At 38.3% G+C, this 22,332-nt stretch overlaps 1 protein-coding gene across 1 annotated transcript; it reads left to right on the top strand.

The window, feature by feature from the left end:
• Positions 1–949: 949 nt before the first annotated feature.
• ASIC5 (acid sensing ion channel subunit family member 5) lies at positions 950–16,750 on the top strand. Its single transcript, XM_055700645.1, has 10 exons — positions 950–989; positions 4,490–4,796; positions 6,256–6,487; positions 7,578–7,697; positions 8,668–8,817; positions 9,386–9,533; positions 11,106–11,162; positions 13,309–13,477; positions 15,835–15,926; positions 16,551–16,750. The coding sequence occupies exons 1-10, from the start codon at positions 950–952 to the stop codon at positions 16,748–16,750; spliced, it is 1,515 nt and encodes a 504-aa protein (XP_055556620.1).
• Positions 16,751–22,332: the final 5,582 nt, after the last annotated feature.

Here is a 22,332-nt window from a genome sequence, read left to right as displayed (position 1 = left end):
CTTGCTGCTCGTAGCACTAACATCACGGCCAGAAAACAACTACAGTGAGGTACTGAGGGGCCAAGCTAACACACCTGATAACCCAAGAACACTGTGGGCCATCAGCTGGACCATTGCCAAGAGAGTGAATGAAAGAAGCAGATCAGAGAGGGAATGTGAAGTGGGGTTTTTTATTATTTTTTTTTCCTAAAGCATTAATCAAGCACATCCCAGGTCTGAATTTTCTAGTATTTTTATTGCCTTTTATTAGGTGCTCGGTTCTTTCCTTGAAACAAGTTTGAAACAAGATCATACCACACATCTAACACAAAAGCAGTCTCTCTCCTTTTTCATAGCTACTGGCAGGATTGACCCTGCATGCATTTTTAACCACGCCCACAGGCTTAGTTCTCAGGAATAACAGCTCATTTTTGCTAAAGCCCACAGGAACATGAAATCTGGAAATAATTATGAAGACAGCTATTCCAAGTGTGGATGAACTGCATCCTGCTGCTGGTGGGAACCTAGTGGCAGACATTTATTACCCGACAGAGCAGGGAGGGCTCCTTAACTACTTAAAGATAATCTGTTCAGTTCTGAACAGTGCAGTACGTTAATGAAGATAATTGGTCTTTCTAAAATAAAAGGAAAAAATATGAAAGAAATTTACAACGTGATGCAACACACAAGATAAGCCTGCATTTGTACTATTACTAGCATAATATGTACTTGAAATGTATATAAATATGTACATTTGATCCTGTCATAAAAATAATCTCTTTTATGTTGCAGACCATGTTATTTAAAAGACAAAACATAGCAACCCTGGCAGGTAAATTGCCCATCAATTAAATGTGTCATCAAGTATCACCTCCCATTTAGTTTTCTATAAAAGCCATTACCTAGCAATGATCACAGTGATAAGGCAGCTTGTTATCCACTTCTTCCTTTCTGAAATAAGCAGAGCCTCATGGACCAGCTTGGGAGATTCATTCAATCAGATGCTAAAGGTATGTGGCTAAACATATTAGAGTGCTTTACCAAGAGTTTTGTTACATTTTGATAGGTTTTTTTCAGGACTGACAACCAAAAAGAGAAAATCTGTCTCCTTTCTCTTGAAACCTTGTCCAAAAAGAGCAGTACTGTACATTTTCAACATACAAAGAAGGGAGAGGTGAGTAAAGCTTGTAAACAAAAATCGTAGAGTGACTTAAGAAGTGAGGAAAATTCTCTAGCTATTGGTCCTTTATGCATTTAGAATAAAGCTAACACAGTTTTTACTAGGTAATTAATTCTCTGAATGATACCATACATTAATGGTTTTTAGATTAAGGCAAAGAGGAAATCACAAATCTATCTAGATTAACTAACCACTGCACAGACGTCACATATAACCTTCCTGAAATAATTCTTTTCAGGTTAGAGCTCTGGCTGAAGATGAGCTATTTTTTAAAAAGCTATTCCTTCTTAATATGTTCACTAATGAAAATCCAATCACAATTAAACATTGGGAATACAAAAATAAAAATGTTGTACCTTTGTACCTTATTTCTGCTATGCAAGAGCTTAGCTTCCAGTTCTTCCCACTGTGTCCTGTTACATCTTTTTCCTCACTAGGTCAAAGAGCCCATTACTATTATCTACCAGTTCCCCATACAAGTAGTTAGAGATCATGACCACTTACCTGCTGATTGAAGTTCAAAACCCCTTTAAATTCAATTTACAGTGTTAACATTAACAATAGTGTGAATTTCTGATGTTTTTACATAAGCTTATAATAGTATGTCCCTAGCAATGTATCCCTGGTTATACATGCAGGGAAGTAATTTCTTCTTTAACAACTGGAAAATCAGGTGTACCTGACTGATCATGACTGTTCTCTGGGCTTCTCCAGGAATCAGTGTTCCCTGAGGCAAAGCATCTGCAGCCCACCCTGAACATATGAGCTACCTTACGAGCTCCTGTGTGTTCTGTATTTGGCTCCAGACAAGTGGTTTGCTCCTGGACATGGATTCCTCTCATTTAGTTACCTCCTTGCTTTTTTACTTATCCATCTTCTACTCTTTGGAACTTCTATAAATATTGGTATTATTCACATTTTGACAAAAATATTTTTTATTGTAGTGCCTACATTAAATGTACTTTGTATTGCTACTAAACAAACATAGTGTTCTCGAGACTTTGTCTAACACGCTAAGGTCTTGCAGGACCTTACTGTTTATCTAGCAGCATCTTGGATACCCTAATTCACTTACAGCTAGTTCAGCTGTGCTGGTTACACAGCCTTAGTCCAGATACACACAGCCTAAGTTTTGCACAGCATAGGATGAAGGGTTAATTATTTGTAATCCCACACCAGCCCATTATTGTGGTGTATTATTTTACTATTTGTTAACTGAGACCTGGAATAACCATTCTATCATTAATTGTATGTCACTGGAATATACCTGTGAATAAACAGACAAAATCCCAAAATGCATGGTGGGTCCCGACTTACAAGTTTCTTACCATTTTCCAATCTACCACGTGAGAAATTTCACACCAGATATATACCACCTGACCCTATGTAGCATAGTTAATCTTTTTTCTTTCTATTTTTTTTTTTAAATTATAGCATTTTCATGGAAACTGCGAATAGAATAAGGATTCTTAAAGACACTCACCTAATAGTGCTAATTCCTCTGGTGAAAGATGGCCATGAAAGCAGCAGTATGATATTAGATAATCTTGTGCATTAACAGCAAAACATTTGCAATCAGATAAAACATCATGTATACTTACTGTAGTAGCTATGCAGAAGAGCTCAAATACAGTTTGGCTACTTATTTGCATAGATTTTAAGTTACGCTTCTGCTGATTAAGCTAACTAGTCTTTTTTGATAGCAATGGCCTTCTATGCTATCATTCTTTTCCCTAGCACAGTGTGTATAGGAGGAGTAAACACACACAGCATTTTCCCTGGAGAAAAGGGTCTGACCTGCTTGTGGTCTCTCCTTGGAGCCTACGGGCAGCTGGTGCAGATGCGCTAGGAGTGTACTTTGCTCCGGTGTTATGCGGGGAGCAGGCAAAGTGCTTGTTCCACTGCACACGCGCTGGTGGGAGAGCAGCCTACAGCAACACCAGGAACCCACTCACTCCAGCAGGCTGCAAAAAAGCACACAGGGCTGAACAGCTTTGCGATGGGATCCAACAGTCACTAGAGCTAGGAGCGAAACTTTGGGTTTTCCAGCAGAAAACTCCTTGATGATAAAAAGGGGTCACAGTAAATCATACCAGTATTGATCAAAGTTCTTCCACAGATCTTTAAAGAACACCACAAATTTCTCCCCCTTCAGAAATGGTCTGAAATCCAGCACCATCTGGGATTTCATTAGCAACTGGGCAGAGACCACGGCAACATCCCAGAGCGCTGCTGTGGTCACAATAGCTTCGGCAGATGATCTTAACATCCCTTTGCTGCTTTGTCCAACTGTCATAGCCCCAAGTAAATCAGTCTTCTAAAGGGGTGATTTTCTTCCTACCATGCATGCCACACTGTTACATCTATTTGTTGGTTAAAAAACAGAACTGGGGAAGCATTTAGTTGCTGTTAAACACTGATCTAAGTAATACATTTTCAGATCCTAATTATTATCGTCTCACAAAGTTTCTTTGATTTACTGTTCTTCTGGACTTCCTTAATGACAGAATGAAGTAGCAGATAATAATCTGTAAACTAAGCACTTTGCAGAGAGACTGGTCCAATTATGATTAGATACAGGAAAGGTCTTACTAAGTTTCCCTCATTTGGATGTTTTAAGAGAGAACATTCTGTTCAAATCCATGCTCAAAAGATCATTCAGCAGCAAGCGTAAGGAAATGACTACATTTCCAGGTATAGATTATATTCGTTACAGTTATAGCTCTTAAACTTGGATTTAAAAATGTTTTGATTCAGTTTTATTAACATCAGTTTGTAGAAAACAGGGGGTACCTGAAAAATAAAAACCATTCCTGATTCCTGGAATCAGACACAAAAAAAAAATAAAAAAGGTGTAGTTTTCCTTTTGAACCTGTAACCTTTCAAATTTTATCCAGAAACTTTTAACAGTGAAATTCCCTTTCATATCATTCCCTTTTTACCATATTTCTCAGAGCAAGTATGAAGACCAGGCCTTAATGGGATGTTACTGTGAAAATCGGATGCTTAGCGTTTTACAACAGGTTTGCTGCAACCTGAGGTTTTAAATCACTGAGGTATGTCAAAATCCAATCTTTTCCACAGGAGTGGAACTAATTTTTTATCTTAATGTGCTTAAAAAATGGCAAGATACAGTTTGTTCTTAGGTAGCACTGAGCTGATCTTTTAGCATCCAACTCTTCCATCCACAGAAGTTCACTACTTAGAGAATTTATCATTAAAGAGAAATTTTACAACTGCTTTCCAATATCAAAATTACGTGGTTTCCTTTCTTAAGTGCCATTTAAATGCTAATTTTAAAAATGCGATTTCACTTTGTTTCATATTAAGGAATATTGGAAAAGATACGATTGTACTTAATAAAGAAACTGCTGCCCCGTTTGGAAGACAGAAGGAAGTATCATCAGGAGTTTGCCTCATCTACTTCATTTCATGGAGTTCATAACATCGTTCAGACGCAGAGCAAGACACGTAAAGTGCTGTGGCTATTAGTAGTCACGGGCTGTCTTGCCATTGTTATTTGGCAAATCTGCAGTCGCTTCATCTACTACTTCAGCTGGCCAACCACAACTACAGTGGTGGTTCAGTATGTGGAAAATGTCAAATTCCCTGCTGTGACTTTTTGCAACTTGAACAGGTAAAAGTTATGTTTGTTGTTCACTCCTGAGAGGCAACACCTCTTTATCTGAAAGCAGTCAGGTTCCGCAATTTGTTTGAACAAATCACATAAAACAAGGGAAATTTGGCTCTGAGGGGCACATCTTCCACACCACCACATGAGATCTACATGAAGAGGAAAATATGAGAATCAAGGAAGGGAGGTGGCTTTTTTAACTTTCTCCTTCCTTCAGATGAGCAACTGCATTACAGATTTTTCAGTTTCAAAACGTAAATTAGAGTAGAAAAACCTCTCTGGTGGTGGTATTACCCTGCATAAAGCCCTCCCGGGTTACCTGCACAGCGTGCACTGCCGCTGGAAGTCCCTCTTGATTACTGGGGGCTGTGTGTTATAAAAACACCTCACTTCTTTTAACTAGAGTGGCAGCACATTGTAACTAGCCAGCTACTGAGCATGGCACTTGTCTAAGTGACAGTTTGCTGCCGTATCCATCTGTTGCTCATGTTGTGCTTATCCTTCCCTCCCACTTTTAGTAACCAGGCTTTTTGTTTGTTTGTTTGTTTTGTTGTTGTTGCTGGCAGGACAAAGAGGCACAGATCTACATTTATTTTTTGACTCAAATTCAGTTGTGAAGAGTTGTTCCCACCAACCACCCTTAAGCTGCATCATTAAGATCTATTATACTAATACATTGATATGTTTTTTTTTTTTTAATAGGACTACATAAAATGGCAATTATAAAGAACATGGTAGTGTAGTTTCATTTGTGCTCATTCTCTTTTCAAACTTCTAATTGGTCTTTAAACCTTTACTGCACTAAAGGGCTTCAATGCTGTATGTCAGGAAAGCATCTCCAATGCCTCATCATGTTTTTGAGGCTTTTCAAGTGGTTTCTAGGAGTAAGGATCACCCGTGGTGCTGTGTGACCAGCCACAGAGCTCACAGGAAAGTAGACTATCTCTACACTGTGGTGTAGGACCTTAGAAAAGCAGGTATATGAGATTACTGCAAATGCACTTAGAAATCAATTTTCTAAATGATGAAAGACCGCACTTTCAAAAGGAACAGCTCCTCCCAGTTAGCTTCCCCCATTTAAACGCAATTGTTCAGCTTGTCATCAGTTCTACAGATCTGGTTGTTGGCTTATGCAGATGGCTGATCTACTCAAATTTTGGGGGTTTTATTTTTTTAATGAACAACCACACACAACAGAAACGTTTCCAGTATGACTGACCAGAATAACCATGGGAAGGAAGGTGTCCATCTTTGGTTTTCAGATATGGAGAATACCTTCCTAGAAATAGAGACTATATTGTTTATTCATGTGGTAGAGATCGAAGTGCAATGTGGTGGGCAACACACCTATAGTTTGCAAGTAGACAACAAATCATGTTATAGATTTGGCAATAGCAGCCTTGAGATCAGTCCTATAACTCTGCAGAACTCCAAATGATTTTTTTCTCCTTCCCACTGACAGGTTTCAAGCTCATGCAGTAAGCAACCTCAAAATAATTTTTTTTATTTGGAACATTGTGTCTGGAGTTCTCCAAAAATTTGCTAAGGAAGATAAATATTCTCGAGAGCTAAATGATTTCCTTCTTGGGAACCAGAACTTCAGCATCAAAGAGTTTACAAGGAAAAATGGGTTTTATCTGAACAGCACCACATTGCTAGAATGTGAATTTTTTGGAAAGCCATGTTACCCACAGGTAAATATGTTTAATTTACTATAACAGTAGCATGGAGGCGAAGGAGATGTATTCTTACCACACCTAGCTTTCCCAGCTACTCCCCCTGTTTTCCCTTTACAGTCAGCCAATGGAGAAAACAAGTCCTGCTCTAAATTACCCTGAGGACCTTGATTCTCCCACTGACTGCAGAGACAGCCTGCTGGACTCCCTGAGCTGTAAAATGGGATTTCAGTCTAAATTGCTCTCTGTCTAGTGCCACTTCTGCACAGATAGCAGCCTTTGAAAGCTCTCATAACTCCAGGCTGTATCTAACAACCTTTTCCATAAGTGGCCCACAACAAAGGTCAGTTTAAAGAGAGCTTTTTGCTTGACATGATCGCATCATTTTGTTCGTGAGGCCAAGAATATAGACAGGCAGGGTACCTATATGCAGAGTCAACAGGAATTTTAAATAACAAGGTGAAAATAGCCCATCTTTGGGAATTTCAGACAACAGCCAAAGAATAAGATAGTCCCAGTTTTGAGTCGATTCTTTCATAGAGCAGTTCTCAACTTAAATAGAAAACATTAACAGAAAAGTCAGGCCTATATTCTTTCGGATTAATCCAACCTTTAGATAGGATGTAGGTTCTAAAATTAGGTATTGGAGAGTTCTCTTCACTGAAATACACTAGCGCTAATAACTAAGGCAATGAGATGCGGTCATATTAAACGATGAGATGGCTTTGGGAAAAAATGCAAATATTATTCCATATGTAACATGACATTTAGTTTTGAAACAGTCTTCACTAAACATCTGGAAAAATTAAAGTTGGGTTTGAATATGTAATTTCTATATAATGTAACAGGTACAGAAAAACAACAGGACCTCATTAAATGATACTGAGCAGCTCATAGGTACTAACAAACTGAATTTTCTCCTTTAAACTTCATTTTCTGTAGAAAGGCATTAAATCCTTTTGAATATTCCCATCAATCACCACTTTTCTAACTGTAATATTTGGCACTGCCTTTGGAGGGGGGGAACAACGATCAAACCAACAAAACCCAACGCCAGTTAAAGTGGTATTTCTCTCAATTTACTCTTCCCTATTTTCCCTTATTGAAGGATTTTGAACATGTTTTCACTGAATACGGGAACTGCTTTACCTTTAATCACAATGATCTTCCAGCAAGAAGAGTAAGTTTGTCTGGAAGAGGCTTACATTTGCTTTTTGACATCCAACAGGTACAGCTACCCTAATGATTATAAACAACAAATCGTGCAATAACTTACAGATGAGTGGAGGTGTTTTGTTTTGGCTTTGGTTTTTTGTTTGGTTGGTTTTACACAGACCTTCAGAATTTTAAAATTCTGTATCAAGACTATTTCTGAGTGAGAGGGTATTTTAAAGGGAAGATCTCATACAGATTTAAAAAGTCAGAATTATTATTGGCTCTGTCCCCAGATAAATAGTTCTAAAAGTTGCGAGTATATGTGTGTATATATACAGTTCACCTGCAACTGAAACATGTCATCAGAGCAGTAATTTAATTTTATACAAGCCCTTCAGAATGATATAATTTCATTTTAATAAAAGGCCTGGTAGGGAAGGTCATGTGATGCCAATTTCTTAGTAATACTGAATTTTGGTTGCAGGAGCAGCTGTAGGTGCTCAATACCAGCTAAGATCTGGTCTTTGCAATATAAATAGTCTCTAACCTTATTAGAACTGTCATTGACCAACAAACACCAGAAAACTCAGGGAATATCACCTTGTGAGATCGGGGAAAAAAAATAAAATCTGGAATGATAAATGACTTGGACATTCACTTTTGTTCTCTAGGAATTATGAGACAGTAGTGACACTTTCTGGAGTGACTAACGGAAAGTTTGTTGAAATGTGATGGGTAGTTGCAAGTAAAAGGAACAAATACCCACATTATGAGTAAATGTTCATCTATGCCTTCTTGCTTTTGAAATTAGATGGCAGAAGGAATAAAAAACCTGAAAGTTTATAGTAACTGGAAGGAAACCCACAGAGGTAATCAGCAAAGGAAAGTCAAGTCAGTTTGCTTCTATACTTTTCTGTAAATTGCCAAAAATATGACTAGATATACAAGACCAAATTAAAAAGCATAGTATCATTGTAAATATAGCTAAAGCTTCAGATGCCAAACAAAGCCAAAACTATCTCATATAATTCTTTCTGTATCAGGAACAATTCACTGATGAACCTGCTCTTGGTTACACTGATGCTGGTATAACTTTTGTTATCCATTCACCCAAAGAGCTTCCACGCTTTGATGGTTTAGGTTTATTAACACCAGTGGGCATGCACGCACAGGTCGCAATCCGCCAGCTGAAGGTAAGGACTTTCTCCATGAAGTGGAAATACCGGTCTTTACTGTCTCAAATTCTCCTCTGAAACATGAGATTTAATTAGATGTTTAGGAAGCTAAAATATTTATCATGCCAAAGTGACTCCTAAAAATATTTTTTCCTCCAGACGCACAAAAAAATTACTGCAGTTTGGGGGGGGGGGATGTCATTGGCCTTCATAATCTGTATCTATTAGAGTCAGCCTTTCTTTCCCAACATTCTACAGTCTCGCTGACATATAATGATATAAATACACCGCAGCATTTCCCCACCAACACAGTCTGTTACCATTAAGGTTATCTCTGATTCCTAGTGGAATCTAAGTGGAGTGGACTCCTCTTCAGTGCTAGGCTGTCTGATCACATCCTACCTTTGTTGTGAGAGAGATGAGATTCTTTTATAATCCCAGAAACATGAACTGTAATTCCTCCAATTAAATCAGAATGTTACTGCTTTTGTCTTCAGCAGGCTTCCTTCAGCATTTTAAAGTGTGAGAAAATAATATCAAATAAAAAAGAGACCAAAACAATGTATTTTCTGTTATTGTCCTACAGTCAATTATCCAAGAATACCCATGGGGAGAGTGCAATCCTGATCTAAAGCTTCAGTACCACAAGATTTATACTACTAATGGATGCTTGCAGGAATGCAAAGCCCAGTACATACAGGACTGGTGTGGCTGCTTGCCATTCATTCTTCCAGGTATTTCTCAGGAATATCATCATACTATCCACTGATCATCTTACTAGGAGACCTCACCTGTTACTGAACCGAAAAGGAGATGGGGCACATGCTTGAGGGATATCTACAACTGGGATTAATTAAGATTATATACATTTGTCTTCTTTTTCTTTTTGTAATTTGGAGAAAAGCAGCCAGATATTCAGTCAGCTCTAGACCTAGCATCTATGTCATTGGCTATTCTTAGGATAGACACCAAGAAACTTGAAAGAAAAGATTATGCCTCAGGTCTGTGAGACAAGTCTGTAGTCTTCAACCTGACTTCCTAAACAGCTGGAACTAAATCCAGAAGTCATAGATTTCCCACATCTACCCCCCAAAAAAATACTTTGTGGTGTTTAGCAGCCACAGTAGGACTGATTATTTGAAGACAGAAATCAGGGTCCTCCACATGAACCATGGAAAGACTCTGGCACCAGAAGAGGGCTCTGCAAAAGCCAAAAGGCTGCGTGGAGCCATCAAATCAGCCTGAAATGCAGAGTACAGGTGTATGCTGTAATGCTCCCCTCAAGATTCCAGGCATCTTCATCACTCTAGAAATGAAAAGCAGTAACGCTGAGCCCTGACCAGTATCCTTCTTCCCACCTCTTCAGCATTAAAAAAAAAAACAAACCAAAAAACACCAAAAAAAACAAAAAAACAACCACAAAAAAAAAAAAATAGTCACCTCTTTCTGAAGACAAAGCTGGAACCCAAATCTGCTCTCACAGCTCATTTTTTTTCACTATTAGTGAGCAAGAAAGTCATTGTTACACCTGCACTTTCTGACTCAATGTATTTTTAAATATACCCAAGCAAAGTAGGATGTTTTCTACTAAGGGAGATGCATTAATGAGTGATCTCTAGCCTGTTTGACCACCTCTTGGAAAGGAGGTTGGAAATTTCCTCTAAACTCTCATGGAAAGGGGATTGAGAAGGAAATTAAGTTTAGGTCTCCCATATGCAGGGTGACAGCTTCATACAGTCACAGATAAAGGAGGGCAATGTCTTCTTTAGCTGTGTGCTAAAACATTAAGGAATATTTCCATGCAAAGGAAAAACTTGGGGTGAAACTGAGACCATCTGAAAGCTTAAAATTTTGCTGTTAGTTCAAGGTGCTATCTTACCCCTTAGGTCTCTGAACAGCTCTTGCACAAAGATCAAAACTTTTGCTGAAACACACGGGGTAGTATATAATCATATAGCCCATCTACCGTACTTTGTTTTTTCATTTCCACTAGGAAAGCCAGAAATTCCTGGCTTTAGCAAGCTGACACAAAGAATGAGCCACAAGCTCAAAGGCAGTTCTGGCTGGCACACGTAATAAAGATGTTTGCTCCAGTAGCAAGCCTCCTGCCTTGTTCCATTATCCCTTTTTCACTATGTACCCCTTTTGGTGTTTGTAGCTGCACTGTGCCCATCTGAATTGATTTCTCAGTAGTCTAATGATAGACAAGAAGCAGCTTTGATGACATTACATTTCAGTTTAGTACAAACAGAACTAAGGGTCAGATTGTTAATTGACGTTCCTAAAGTTTGTTGTTTATTTTTAAGGAAATGGAACAGAATGTGATTTGCAGAAGTTTTACAATTGTGTTTATCCGGCAGTCTGTAAGTAATAACTTTATATTCATACTTTCTAAGTCAATTCCAAATAGTAGACAATATCTAGCTATCAAACAAATATCATCAAACAAAATACTGAAAGTAGCACTAGAATGGAGTATGTCCCAGTCCATTTAATATTCAGAAAATAACGAGAAGGCAGTGCATTAAAGAGATGCCAATTTAAAAAAACTAAAACAACATAAGAACTCGTTTTAGTAATAAAAAATATTTTAAAATGGGAGAACATGAAATAAATCTGTTTTCAGTTATCAGGCCCCTGGCTTGCATTTTTGCATCTTCATGGTATCATCCTTCTAGCTCCAATGTTGTATTCTTCTTGTTTTGACAAAAAAAGTGAACAGCACAGTAATAACAGGTTTGCTAACTGATAGAAAACATAATTCAAAATTGCTGGACTTGAACGTTTTATCTTTTCAAAAGTAAAATGAATTATATATTTTCAAAGCGCTCCAAATGCAATTCATTTCCATAAGCAAATAATCTGCACACAGTCAAGATGAGACCTGTAAGTCACTACAAGAGGCTTTCTGGAAATGGTAATCTTCAAATGGTAATCTAAGAAGTAATTTCTCATGAACTTTAGGAAGCCTCCTTTTTAATTGTTTTGGATTCTGCTATGTAAAGTGACTGTCCTTTCCCAAAGGAATGGATGATTAAGATACCAAGTAGAGTAACAAGTTTTGGAGAGTCTGTGCGGGGTTTTATTTGTTTTGATCCAGCATGTGCAACATTCAGGCAAGATCTACTACCATGAACAGCAGCTGTTTCTTTTTCCTGTGGCCCTTGTGAAATAGATTCCACTAAGTTGGCATTCTTATATAATCATGAGCTTTGATAGCCTGTCATGGTGCAAGTACATCTATTATTTTACTTCATGGATATTTTTGACCAAGTTTCAAAGAAACCACTGAGCAATGGACAAAAACAACCCCTAAGTCCTATCAAGGATGGGTAGGATTCAGAGCTGGACCCCAGAAGGAACTGGCATCATAGTCCATGGTGAATCTGGCTTGCAGGGGTCTGGTTCCCAGGACCCTGAGTTAGGTGCTAAGTCTCTTTCTAGGCGCAGGAGAGACTGGACATCTGATAACAAAATTTCAGATAATAGCACACTGCTCTGCAGGACCCTCCGCTGAGAGCATTTATTTTAGGAACTCTAAAGGCTGGTTATCCAGAATGAAATCCACAGCCCCAGCACCCCTGGAGAGTACCTCAAATCATTAACTAACAGACTAAGGTATCTCCTTCTCGGCAGTTTGCAGAAGCAAGAAGCCCACATGCCAAGGGAAAATACACAACACCCACCATCACACCATGACAAACAAAGCATCACAAACAGGAGATTATGGTACTTGTCTGAGAACCAGATGGATTTGGGTGATGGTTGATGTTTTAGGAAATATTTATGCCTTAACATTTTTCTTCTACATGAATTTTCTCCAGCTCTCCCAGATCTCTATAATGATTTCTTTCTGTTAGAGCCTGAGCAGAAGAATGGCTCCCCACTGTCATGAGCAGACAGACCTGCAGAATTTTTTGACTTCTCTATAATATTTGAAAAAAACAAAGCTTTCCCTAAGCCCTTTTAGCTGTTTTAAGCCCAATTATGAAGTGGCAGGCATGGGTTAAGGTAAAGCAAACTTAGCTTACCAAGATTTTTATGTAGTTATCAGATGATAGTAAATTACAACTGGTATTGCTGCAGAACATGCTTCTGTACACTGAAATGAGCTAGGCAGACATCAAGGCACAAAGACCAAGGATTATATACCGAAGTGTGCAATCAGAAAGCTAGCACAAAACACGGAAGGTCTTCTGTTGTCCTACTCTTTAACTGTGAATGAGAAATAATAGGCACATAACCCCCTAACAAAGGCAGAAGGACTTGCAGGTGCTGAATACCTGAAAAAAAAGTCATTAAAAAAAAAAAATCTCAATCCTTAGAACTGTGCACCAGTTTCCCAAATGTCAGTTATTTATAACTGAGAAGTATCCACTTTTGTCAGAATAACCAACCCATACATTTATCTGTCAGTTAAAAGTAATTTTCTAAGTTTTTTAAAAAAAGATTTTTAAACTGCGTTCTTTTTTAGAAATATTATGTTGATTCTTTCTCCTGAAATTTCAGATGATATAGAGAAAAAAGGATTATGTACAGCAGGAACCCACAATTCTACTTGCCCTGCCCCATGTGAAGAAACAGATTATCCTACCACTGTCACCTATTCAAGTTTTGGAGGAGAAAAAGCCATAAAATACTTTTCTGCAAAACTGAAGAAAAGCCCAGAATACATTAGGTAATCTTCCTTAATTATTGTCTAATAAAGAAATAAGCAATTACTTTTAAGTGTGCTAATAGAGTGTTTGACGTAAATATGACATTTTAAAAAGATATTCTTATGTGTGATATTGATAGCGTTGTCTGTGAGATAAAATAACCTTAGGTAAAATTGGTTAAGATACATACATATTCATATCTATATCTATAAAATATACTTACTTACATCTAAGACTTGTGGATAACAGAATAGCTACTGCAGTTAAAAACTACTGTTCTCAATTACCTTCTGCCATAGATTTCTTCTGACAAAGTTTTTTTGATCACTTTTGCAATTAAGAATAAAGAGCATGTCTCAACAGTATTGCCTGCACCTTTTGTCCAGGAAGCGGTGTTAGAACTTCAGCTGCGCAGAGCTGTGTCATGCAGTAGTAGCACCGAGCTGACATAAACGGCATACTTTAAAATTAATAGAAGAGATATCATATATGCTTATGCTTTAATAGAGCATATGTGCCTTACTGTTACAATACAACAAATCAATACCAGATTTCCTTGCAAACACAACATTATATATCCCAAAACAGAAGGATTTCCATACTTTTTTGCTAGAAAGATACAATCTAGTTGTCAAAGAGCATTTAATACAGTTTGAATTACAATGAATTGCCTCTTGCTCATAGACGTAGAGGTTAGCAATACAAATAAGTAATAAGATGGCGCTACATGAACTCATAGTATCCACAACATCAAAATATGTTTATAAAGAACCATAGAAAATTGGGCTAATGAATATCTATGAGTACTTCATTGTTTCAGACACTTTAGTTTTTTCACTCTTGAAGCTATCAGTCTGCAAATGCTTGCATATGTTTTTATGTGAACAGGAACTATACGAATCATAGAATAGTTTGGGTTGGAAGGAACCTTTAAAGGTCATCTAATCCAATCTCCCTACAATAAGCAGGGACATCTTCAACTAGATCGCATTGCTCAGAGCCCCATCCAACCTGACCTTGAATGTTTCCAGGGATGGGGCACCTACCACCTCTCCGGGCAGCCTGTTCCAGTGTTTCACCACCCTCATTGTGAAACATTTCTTCCTTAGATCTACTCTTAATCTACCCTCTTCTAGTTCAAAACCATTACCCCTTGCCCAACCACTATAGGCCCAATTAAAATGTCTGTCCCCAGTGAAGATTATTAAAATTAAACCTGTTGTTATATGCAAAAGATATTAATCCATTGAGGACATTTTATCTTTGGTGATTATTTTATTGTCTGTAAACATCATGCACAATCCAGTAATTATTCAATTAAGCAAATGAAAATACAGAACATGCCCCTGTTACCAAGTCTTAACCAATAGGAACCCTGCCCATGTATTAACGAGTACATATTCCAAACTATAAAACATAAAGATCTATTGATTTCTGAAGATGTAAGAAGGGAAAAGTTAAATATTTATTAGATAGATCCACTAGCAACTCGATGAAAATGATAGGAGGTCTTATTAACTGAAGTTATGAAAAGAATATTCTTTTTAGTACTCAGTGCTACCTGAGTTTTAGAATTATCACCTAAAGAGATAGAAGTGATTATTTTCTATAGCACATATTTCATTTTCATTAATATTGTTAACGAGCTCATCACTGTCAACCCAAAAGTCTGGAACTTTCACACTTCTGAAAAATAATCGGTACTTTTATTCTTAAAGGTCACAACATTAAGTGTGCAATTGGGTTTTGTGTGGTTTATGCCACACCATTATGTTGATATTCTCTTCAGGAGTTAAGGAGACTCTGTAGACATGATATAATAACGATGAGCTCTTTACTCACACTGAATCATTCCACAGGTCTTGCTCCAACTGAGATTTGCCTACTCTTCCACTTTTGCAGCAGGCAAGAATATAATTAGGTAAGCAAGGCTATTAGCACAGAATAGAACTAAACACCTGAATACAGCACAAGAGCTCTTCTGCACAAACATGCTCACTGAAATAAGCACAATTAAATATGCAGTTGCACATAATCAAGAGTGGTAGACTAGACTTCCAAGCACAGTATCTGCTGTAGGTCAGATACTCAAGCTTATCTCTGTGATCCTTAAAAGGTACAAGTGTCTCGCAGTACATGTCTAGGATTACTTTCTCAGCATAGCCTGAAGATCTACTCTGATAAGCTCCTGTTGTAACTGCTGTTATTTGGACACCTTTTTCCTTCAGTCCATCCAACTTATTTTGGTAACTCTCATCTAATTATTCTTTAAAAGACACCATCACTCTCTCTGAACTTGGTTCTTGCTGATAAATGTTGGCAAAAACGAACAGTGCTCCTGATCACCTTGAGTAATACTGTATGTAATTGTCGTTAGGCAGAACCTTGTGCGTATTGACATTAAATATCATGATCTGAGCTACAAAATAACACAGCAGCAGAAGGCCTTGACTATATCAGAGTTGCTTGGTAAGTGATTGTTTAATATTTATTTATTGCCGATTAATTATTAATCTTAAAAAGACTTCACACAAACAGACTTTTTTTTTTTTTTGTTCTCTCCCCTCCTGCGTCATAGCCCATATGGGCTTCTAAACAAAAAGCAATACCTTTTATTTTATTATGGTAATAATCATGTCTGCCTCACAGCCATTTTTGATACTGTCTCCTGTCATTCCATCAAAGAACCTGCAGTATGGACAGCAGCAGAAAATAACAATTAAGTTTGGCACTAGTTTACAGCTATATCACGCGTAGGACTGTAAGAATAGGGAAGTTTATGGGATTTAGAGGGGAGGGGGAAAACACGGAGAGGAGAAGCAAGGAAACAGTTAAAAAGGCATAGAAGCAGAAAATATTTTAAGTATCTGTTCCACAGTAGGATGTGTTGTGTTGTACTTGCTTTATTTAGAATTTTAAGAAACACATTAGTCTTCTCCAATAAACATTCTTAAGAATATTAATTCTGTTTTCTTAAAGTGATGAGTTATGTATATTGAATGTATTTAACACTTGAACCCAGCAGGGCCTCGTTTACTTGCTAGACTAAACCAAATGCTTAGGATGACGTATGTTTATTTCCTTCTATTACAGCTGATGTAGGTGGCCAGCTTGGATTGTTTTGTGGTGCCAGTATGATTACAATCATAGAACTGCTCGAATATATTTTTACTAACTTCTGTTGGGTGTGCATCTTTCTTCTATTGAAAGCTCCTGAAATGCCTCAATGGAACAACCCATCCCAGAACCAACCAACACACAAGGAAAAAAAGAAGGGAATACAAGAATGTTAGTGGCTTGTAGAAGCACAAAATTAATTGTTTCTGCAGCTTCCCTTCCTTTTCAAAATACAATGGAGACAGTAATACTTGCATTGCTCCCTTCCCTGCACTCATTCTTCCTGCTTCTTTTTTTGCCTAGAATTATTTAACTGTGCTAAGTAACTTTAAAGAGTGAACTTTGCAAAGTTTCACTTTCTTTCTCATGTAAAGAAAAATGTAATCTTTACCTAAAATCTTACTGTAACAAATTCCCTTTTTTTTAAATAGCATAGCAAGTGATGCTACCATACAACATAATCCAGCATTTCTGAGCCAGTTTTTACCTTCTGTATTTTGAGTGAGGAGAAATTATATGCATATCAAAACAACACACACGTTTCTTAACCACCATAAAGGCAGAGCACTGCTGTGATGAAAAAGCAGATTCCTTATTAACAAGGAAATCTTTGCTAGTAGGTTACCACTTTTACATGTTCAATTGAAGGATAACATAGCTTTATCTACCAGAATTAGGAGCATTCCTAGTAACAGTAACTTCTACAGTGTGTATCTGTTTGTCTGAAACATCCAAAAATAAGTCTCATGAGCCTGCCAACTGCTATAGAGAACCATAGGGCATCTTAGTGCGTGGCTAGTGGGTAAACATAGGCCAAGTTCAGTGTTTAATGTCATGGAAGTTGGTAATAAAGACTACAGGCTTCACCTAGGTCTTACCAAAAAAAATAAATAATCCATGAGAGTTAAGAATTTTGTGGCTTTAATGTTCAGAAAAGCTTCTGTGCTTTCCTATGTCTGTATGGGCCTATGGAACAGTAGTGGTAAACTTATGAGTTTTATGTTTTTAAAGAAGACTTCAGTGATTAAAAAACCACAACTTTCAAAGATGTGTAATGGTGTAGTATAAATAAACACTCACACACACTAAAGCTCATAGAACAGGAAGAGTGCACTGGAGGGGGGCCTTGCATACTTTTTACTACATCTTAGTAAACAGCAAAATCACTTTAAAATGTGAGTTAACAGGATAGGATAATTTCACTTTATACAATGAAATTAGACGTGTATCTTTAATACACTTCTTTCTCCAGAATGGGCCCCTGAATACAGTTCTGAACAAATCCATGGCTGCCCAAGTCTCCTGCCACAGACTCTCAATCAGAGCTTTTGATGCACTTGGAGGTGCCAAACAGTCTGGACGGAAACACATTAGGAGAGGTAGAAAACAGTCTTGTAAAATTAGCCTTGGGCACATCTTTTAAGACTACGTGATAAAGGATAATCCTGATGTGAAGTACTGACTTCTATTCAGTACTTTCTACTAGCAATAGGTAACTTCATCTTAAAACTTATAGCTGTCTAGAGTTCAGACTAGCACCGTATAGACTTTGCTAATCAAAATATTTTTACATTAGAAAGCTCACAAAGGCTCCAACATTATACCTTCTTAACCACTGCTCCCCAGTGGGTGCCTGGGCTCTGCAGCCCTCAGACTGCCCGGGAGTGTGCCGCTGCACGCTTAGGGAATGTCAGTGCTGTGCCTAGAACTCCAGGTGAGCCATCAGCCATAGCCATGCTCTAGAGTTCACACTGTTCTTCCATACTCAAGTTCAGTGGCTAATAATAGATTAGTTTCTATGAAGAAAGTAGTAAGTGTACTTACTAAGCGGCCAAGCCCTTAATGTTAGACATCAAGTAATGAAAATGCTACTATTTGGCCATCAGTGGCAACAGCTTCCCTTCAATGTAAGCCCTAGGATAAGCAAGTCAAGAAATACGGGACATGGTTTTGCTTCCTAGAAAGTGATGTCTCCGTTTTACTCATCAATAACTGCAGGCTTGAGACCTTAAGGTTAATTTAAAGCTATTTTTGCTCCATTCTTTTTTATTGGTCATTACATGGACTTCGCCCCACCCCGGCCCCCCACTGTTACCAAGGGCACACGTTTGGAACAGCAGCTGTACCAACAGGTCTACCTAACCCCCCGTCAGAGGTGCGCATCGACCAGCGCAGGGGAAAAATGGAAAGAACAGAACAAACATACTGCAATATTTCTCTGAAGATTTCTCCCAACCTCAAACACTCTATAGCTGTGGAATTCTTGAGCCAGAAGAAATTATGTTTTTTTGGAAGCGGGAACCAGGTATTATCTGGCTTCTGGATAAAAAGAGCAGCAGGGGAAAGATTAGACATAGCGATCTAACAAGCCTTGTATTTCAGAGATCAAAGTGTTTTGGAGCTATCAATCACAATGATTTTTTGTGTGTTTGCTTCTACCAATAAGGGCTAAATAAAACAAAATTAATATTGCAATAACTGAACAAAATAGAACTGGTATTGTTTCTGCTGTGCCAAAAGTTCAAGTGAAGCAGAGAACGTACACACAAAAAAAATCAACTCAGCAAAAAAAAGCCATTTCTTCGGAAGGGAATGTATTTGTATCTTTGCTTAGGTTAACAAGACTAAAATGACTTTGCTTTCTCCACTGACTTCAGACAAGGACAGCCGAAATCACTGCATGATTATGGATTCTTCTAACGTAAGTGGCAGAAGGAGCTCTGAAAAAAATGCACAAACTGGTGTTTTGCCCAAGGTCAAGCAACAAACTGATGTGAGGGTTTTTTTGCAGCAATGGCTTGTGATGAGATTATATAAAGCAACTGATTCCCCAGCACAGCTAAATATAGCAAGTGCACTGTGCAGTAGAGCAGAAATAAGGGTGCTTTTGTATTTTGATGTATGACTACTGTTCTGTTAAGGCAACAGAATTTTGAAAAATTTTAAGAAAGTATTCAGCTTTACTGGATAGTTAAAGATGGTGCGTGTCTAAGGGCAGAGAAGCAACCTATTTTAACAGTTTTATCAGATAGTCTCCCAATTTAGCATTACTTTGCTTCTTAATTGTTTGCTTTTCCTTTTCACAAGTGCACATCCATGCTTCAAGTACAGATATCAGCAAGCTTTTCCCATGCTAATTGTTTGATTCTAAAAATGTTAATCTCGACAATTAAAATAATGACATGATTGGGAAAGCCCCCTTGGGCACCTTCCAAATCCCTGCCTGATGTGCAGAGGTGCAACACAGAATGTTATAGCTAGAAACACATTAGCCTGAAGATGACATCCTCCAACCAGCCCAAAACAGTAGTGTTGCACAACAAATAATACAAAAATGGGACATTTTTAAATGCATTCTGCAGAAGTCATTAGATTTTATTTAACACTGTAGAGAATATCATGCTGTTGCATATATTTTCTGAAGAATGGAGGAAGGCAATCAGGTTGTGTGGATAACAACCTGGTTTTGGTTGCTCTGGATTTTATGTCCAGAGAGGATTGTTGCATGCTCTTACACACTGTATTCATTTTCACACCCTTGGGCAGCGGATCAGAGCATCAAAGTAGCTCCTGATACAAGGAAGACAGCTTTAGAATCTATCAGAGAACCTGCTGGGACAGTTTGGGGTGGGGGGAGGTTGGAGATTGTGAAAGACTTGCATCAAATCCTTTGACAGGTTTCTTCAGCTCATTTCCTTTCTTCTGTATGTGGAAGACATCTCTAAAGGAGTGCCAGAAAGTAAGGATTTATCCAAGGAGAAATTGCAACTTTGGACAAAAAGCTCAGGAAACAGGCCTGGCACTTGCTTATTTGGTAAAGCAAAATGAACAGAGAGTGGCCTGTACAGGAGAAGGCTTTAGATAAGACTTTTACAGAGTAGATTAATTCATTGCAGCATCTTGCCAGTAGATGCCCCACTTACCTCGGGCTTTTGGTCACAAGCCTTCACACGTGAGTGGAGTTGATTTCTCAGCATCTGTTATGGAATCACTCAGTATAACTTTAAACAGATTATTTCCCTCTGATTAGTGATGTATGAGCTGGCGAAGTATTTCAAACAAGTTGCTGGCAAACCTGACATTTACTTAGCCTGAAGTAAGTGACAGTATCTTTGCCACAGAATGTATAGATTAATTTCTGAGGTAAACAAGCAAAACTATACAGCCATCCCTATTCTGCACCAAAATAAGCAGATCAAAGTATCTCCTAAGGAGCTTATATGAGCCAGCTGATCTACTGTTGCTTAAGAAAGTGTTGGTTAAGGTAAAATAGGAATGTCCTTAATCCTCACCAATTCTTTAGGCTGAAACTACACAGGAAAACAGGAATTTCCCTATGCAGTCACTCAGGTTGGAAGGTAGCTAGCTGTGTCCGCCCTCCAGCCCTAGCACAAGGGTGTGCACTGTACGTGAATCTGGTGTTGGCAAAACTTCAGGAAAGCAGTCTTCCTCACCCAGGCAGTACCCCATGGCAGCATGATACAGCACCTCGGTTTCCTACAGCTCCTTTCCAGTTTAGCACTGCTCTGGGGTTGTTGCTTCATATTTTGGAGATCCAAGGACCATCACACGATCCTAAAAAATCCCAGACCAAGGTAAACCACAATGGTTCACTCATACCACTTGTCAAAGTACACAGTGCTTTAGAAGCATATATCCCTTACTATGCTATAAACGTTGGTACATCTGGTCACTGTAACTGTATCCTCAGTTACCTTCCCAGGGTGACAGTCGGTGTGCTTATTAAACTCAGGATACAAGAAGTCTCTCCAAACTCATATTGTAGTAATTACTTACTTGTTGAAACATGACTGGGTTATAAATGATAAGCTCTGTATGTGAATGGGATACTGCTGTAGATCCAGGGCTAGCACCACATCTTGTTGACGCTGCTTATGCCCATCCTGGTTAACCCTCTTGCAGTGTAAGTCCTTTTATCCACCAGAAGACACTCGGCTCTGCTGATTCCTCACAAAAAGCAAAGCCACCACAAGAAGGAGGGAACATCCTTTAGAAAAGAAAAACTCCAAATAGCTCTTCCCACTGCACGCACAGCTGACATCCAAACCAGGGCTCCCTACCCATCTCCTATCCCAGGATAGAGGCTCTCACAGTGATGCTTTTAAAAACCTCTTTTGGGATCAGGAGTGCTTTTACAAAACTGTAGCAGGGAGAGAGAGCTCCACACACATGCAGCTGTTCCTTCCAGACTGAAATACTAAAACCTTTCTACCTCTAGAAAACCATATCATTTTGCAACATGAAGCCTTAACCAGTGCATATCTAGCTTTGCCTTGCTAATTGTGGGGCTTGCTTTCAAAAGAACGATCACGAGCCTTAGAAAACTTGGTAATACTTCCAGTACACTTCAGGATCCTTGATGAAAATAAGATTTGTAGTCTACATGATAATTGTCAGTATTTCTGCTTACTTTGTGACACTTTCAAAGCCACTCCCAACCTAGCCAGTTGTTTTGAGTTAGTGATGAAGACCTAGACTAACACAGGTTGCCTCACTTGTGGGTCTCAATCCAAGCACAGCATTGGGTTCCCTTACCTACTTCTACCTTTTTAAGACCTGGCAAACAGGCATTGAAGGCAGGTTTGATGACCATATATTTGACCATTGCAGACATACCTGTCACATGCTTAAAGGCTTCATTTCAAAACCATGAATCAACTGAAGATAAGAAATGGGAAGAGTTACAAGAAGGAAGACTTTCATACACAAGCTGTGAAAAATGTGGGCTTCTCAGGAC

The sequence above is a fragment of the Falco cherrug genome, chromosome 1 (assembly GCF_023634085.1).
Source record: "Falco cherrug isolate bFalChe1 chromosome 1, bFalChe1.pri, whole genome shotgun sequence".
Taxonomy (NCBI): domain Eukaryota; kingdom Metazoa; phylum Chordata; class Aves; order Falconiformes; family Falconidae; genus Falco; species Falco cherrug.
The sequence above is the reverse complement of the archived record's forward strand: the minus strand, read 5'-3'. Positions and strand labels throughout refer to the sequence as shown.

Bases quoted from the DNA above. Each gene is read 5' to 3' on its own strand.
- ASIC5 (XM_055700645.1), top strand. From the start codon at position 950: ATGGACCAGCTTGGGAGATTCATTCAATCAGATGCTAAAG. The intron at 8,818-9,385 runs GTAAGGACTTTC...ATTGTCCTACAG, and splicing joins TCGCAATCCGCCAGCTGAAG to TCAATTATCCAAGAATACCC. The intron at 11,163-13,308 runs GTAAGTAATAAC...CTGAAATTTCAG, and splicing joins TTGTGTTTATCCGGCAGTCT to ATGATATAGAGAAAAAAGGA.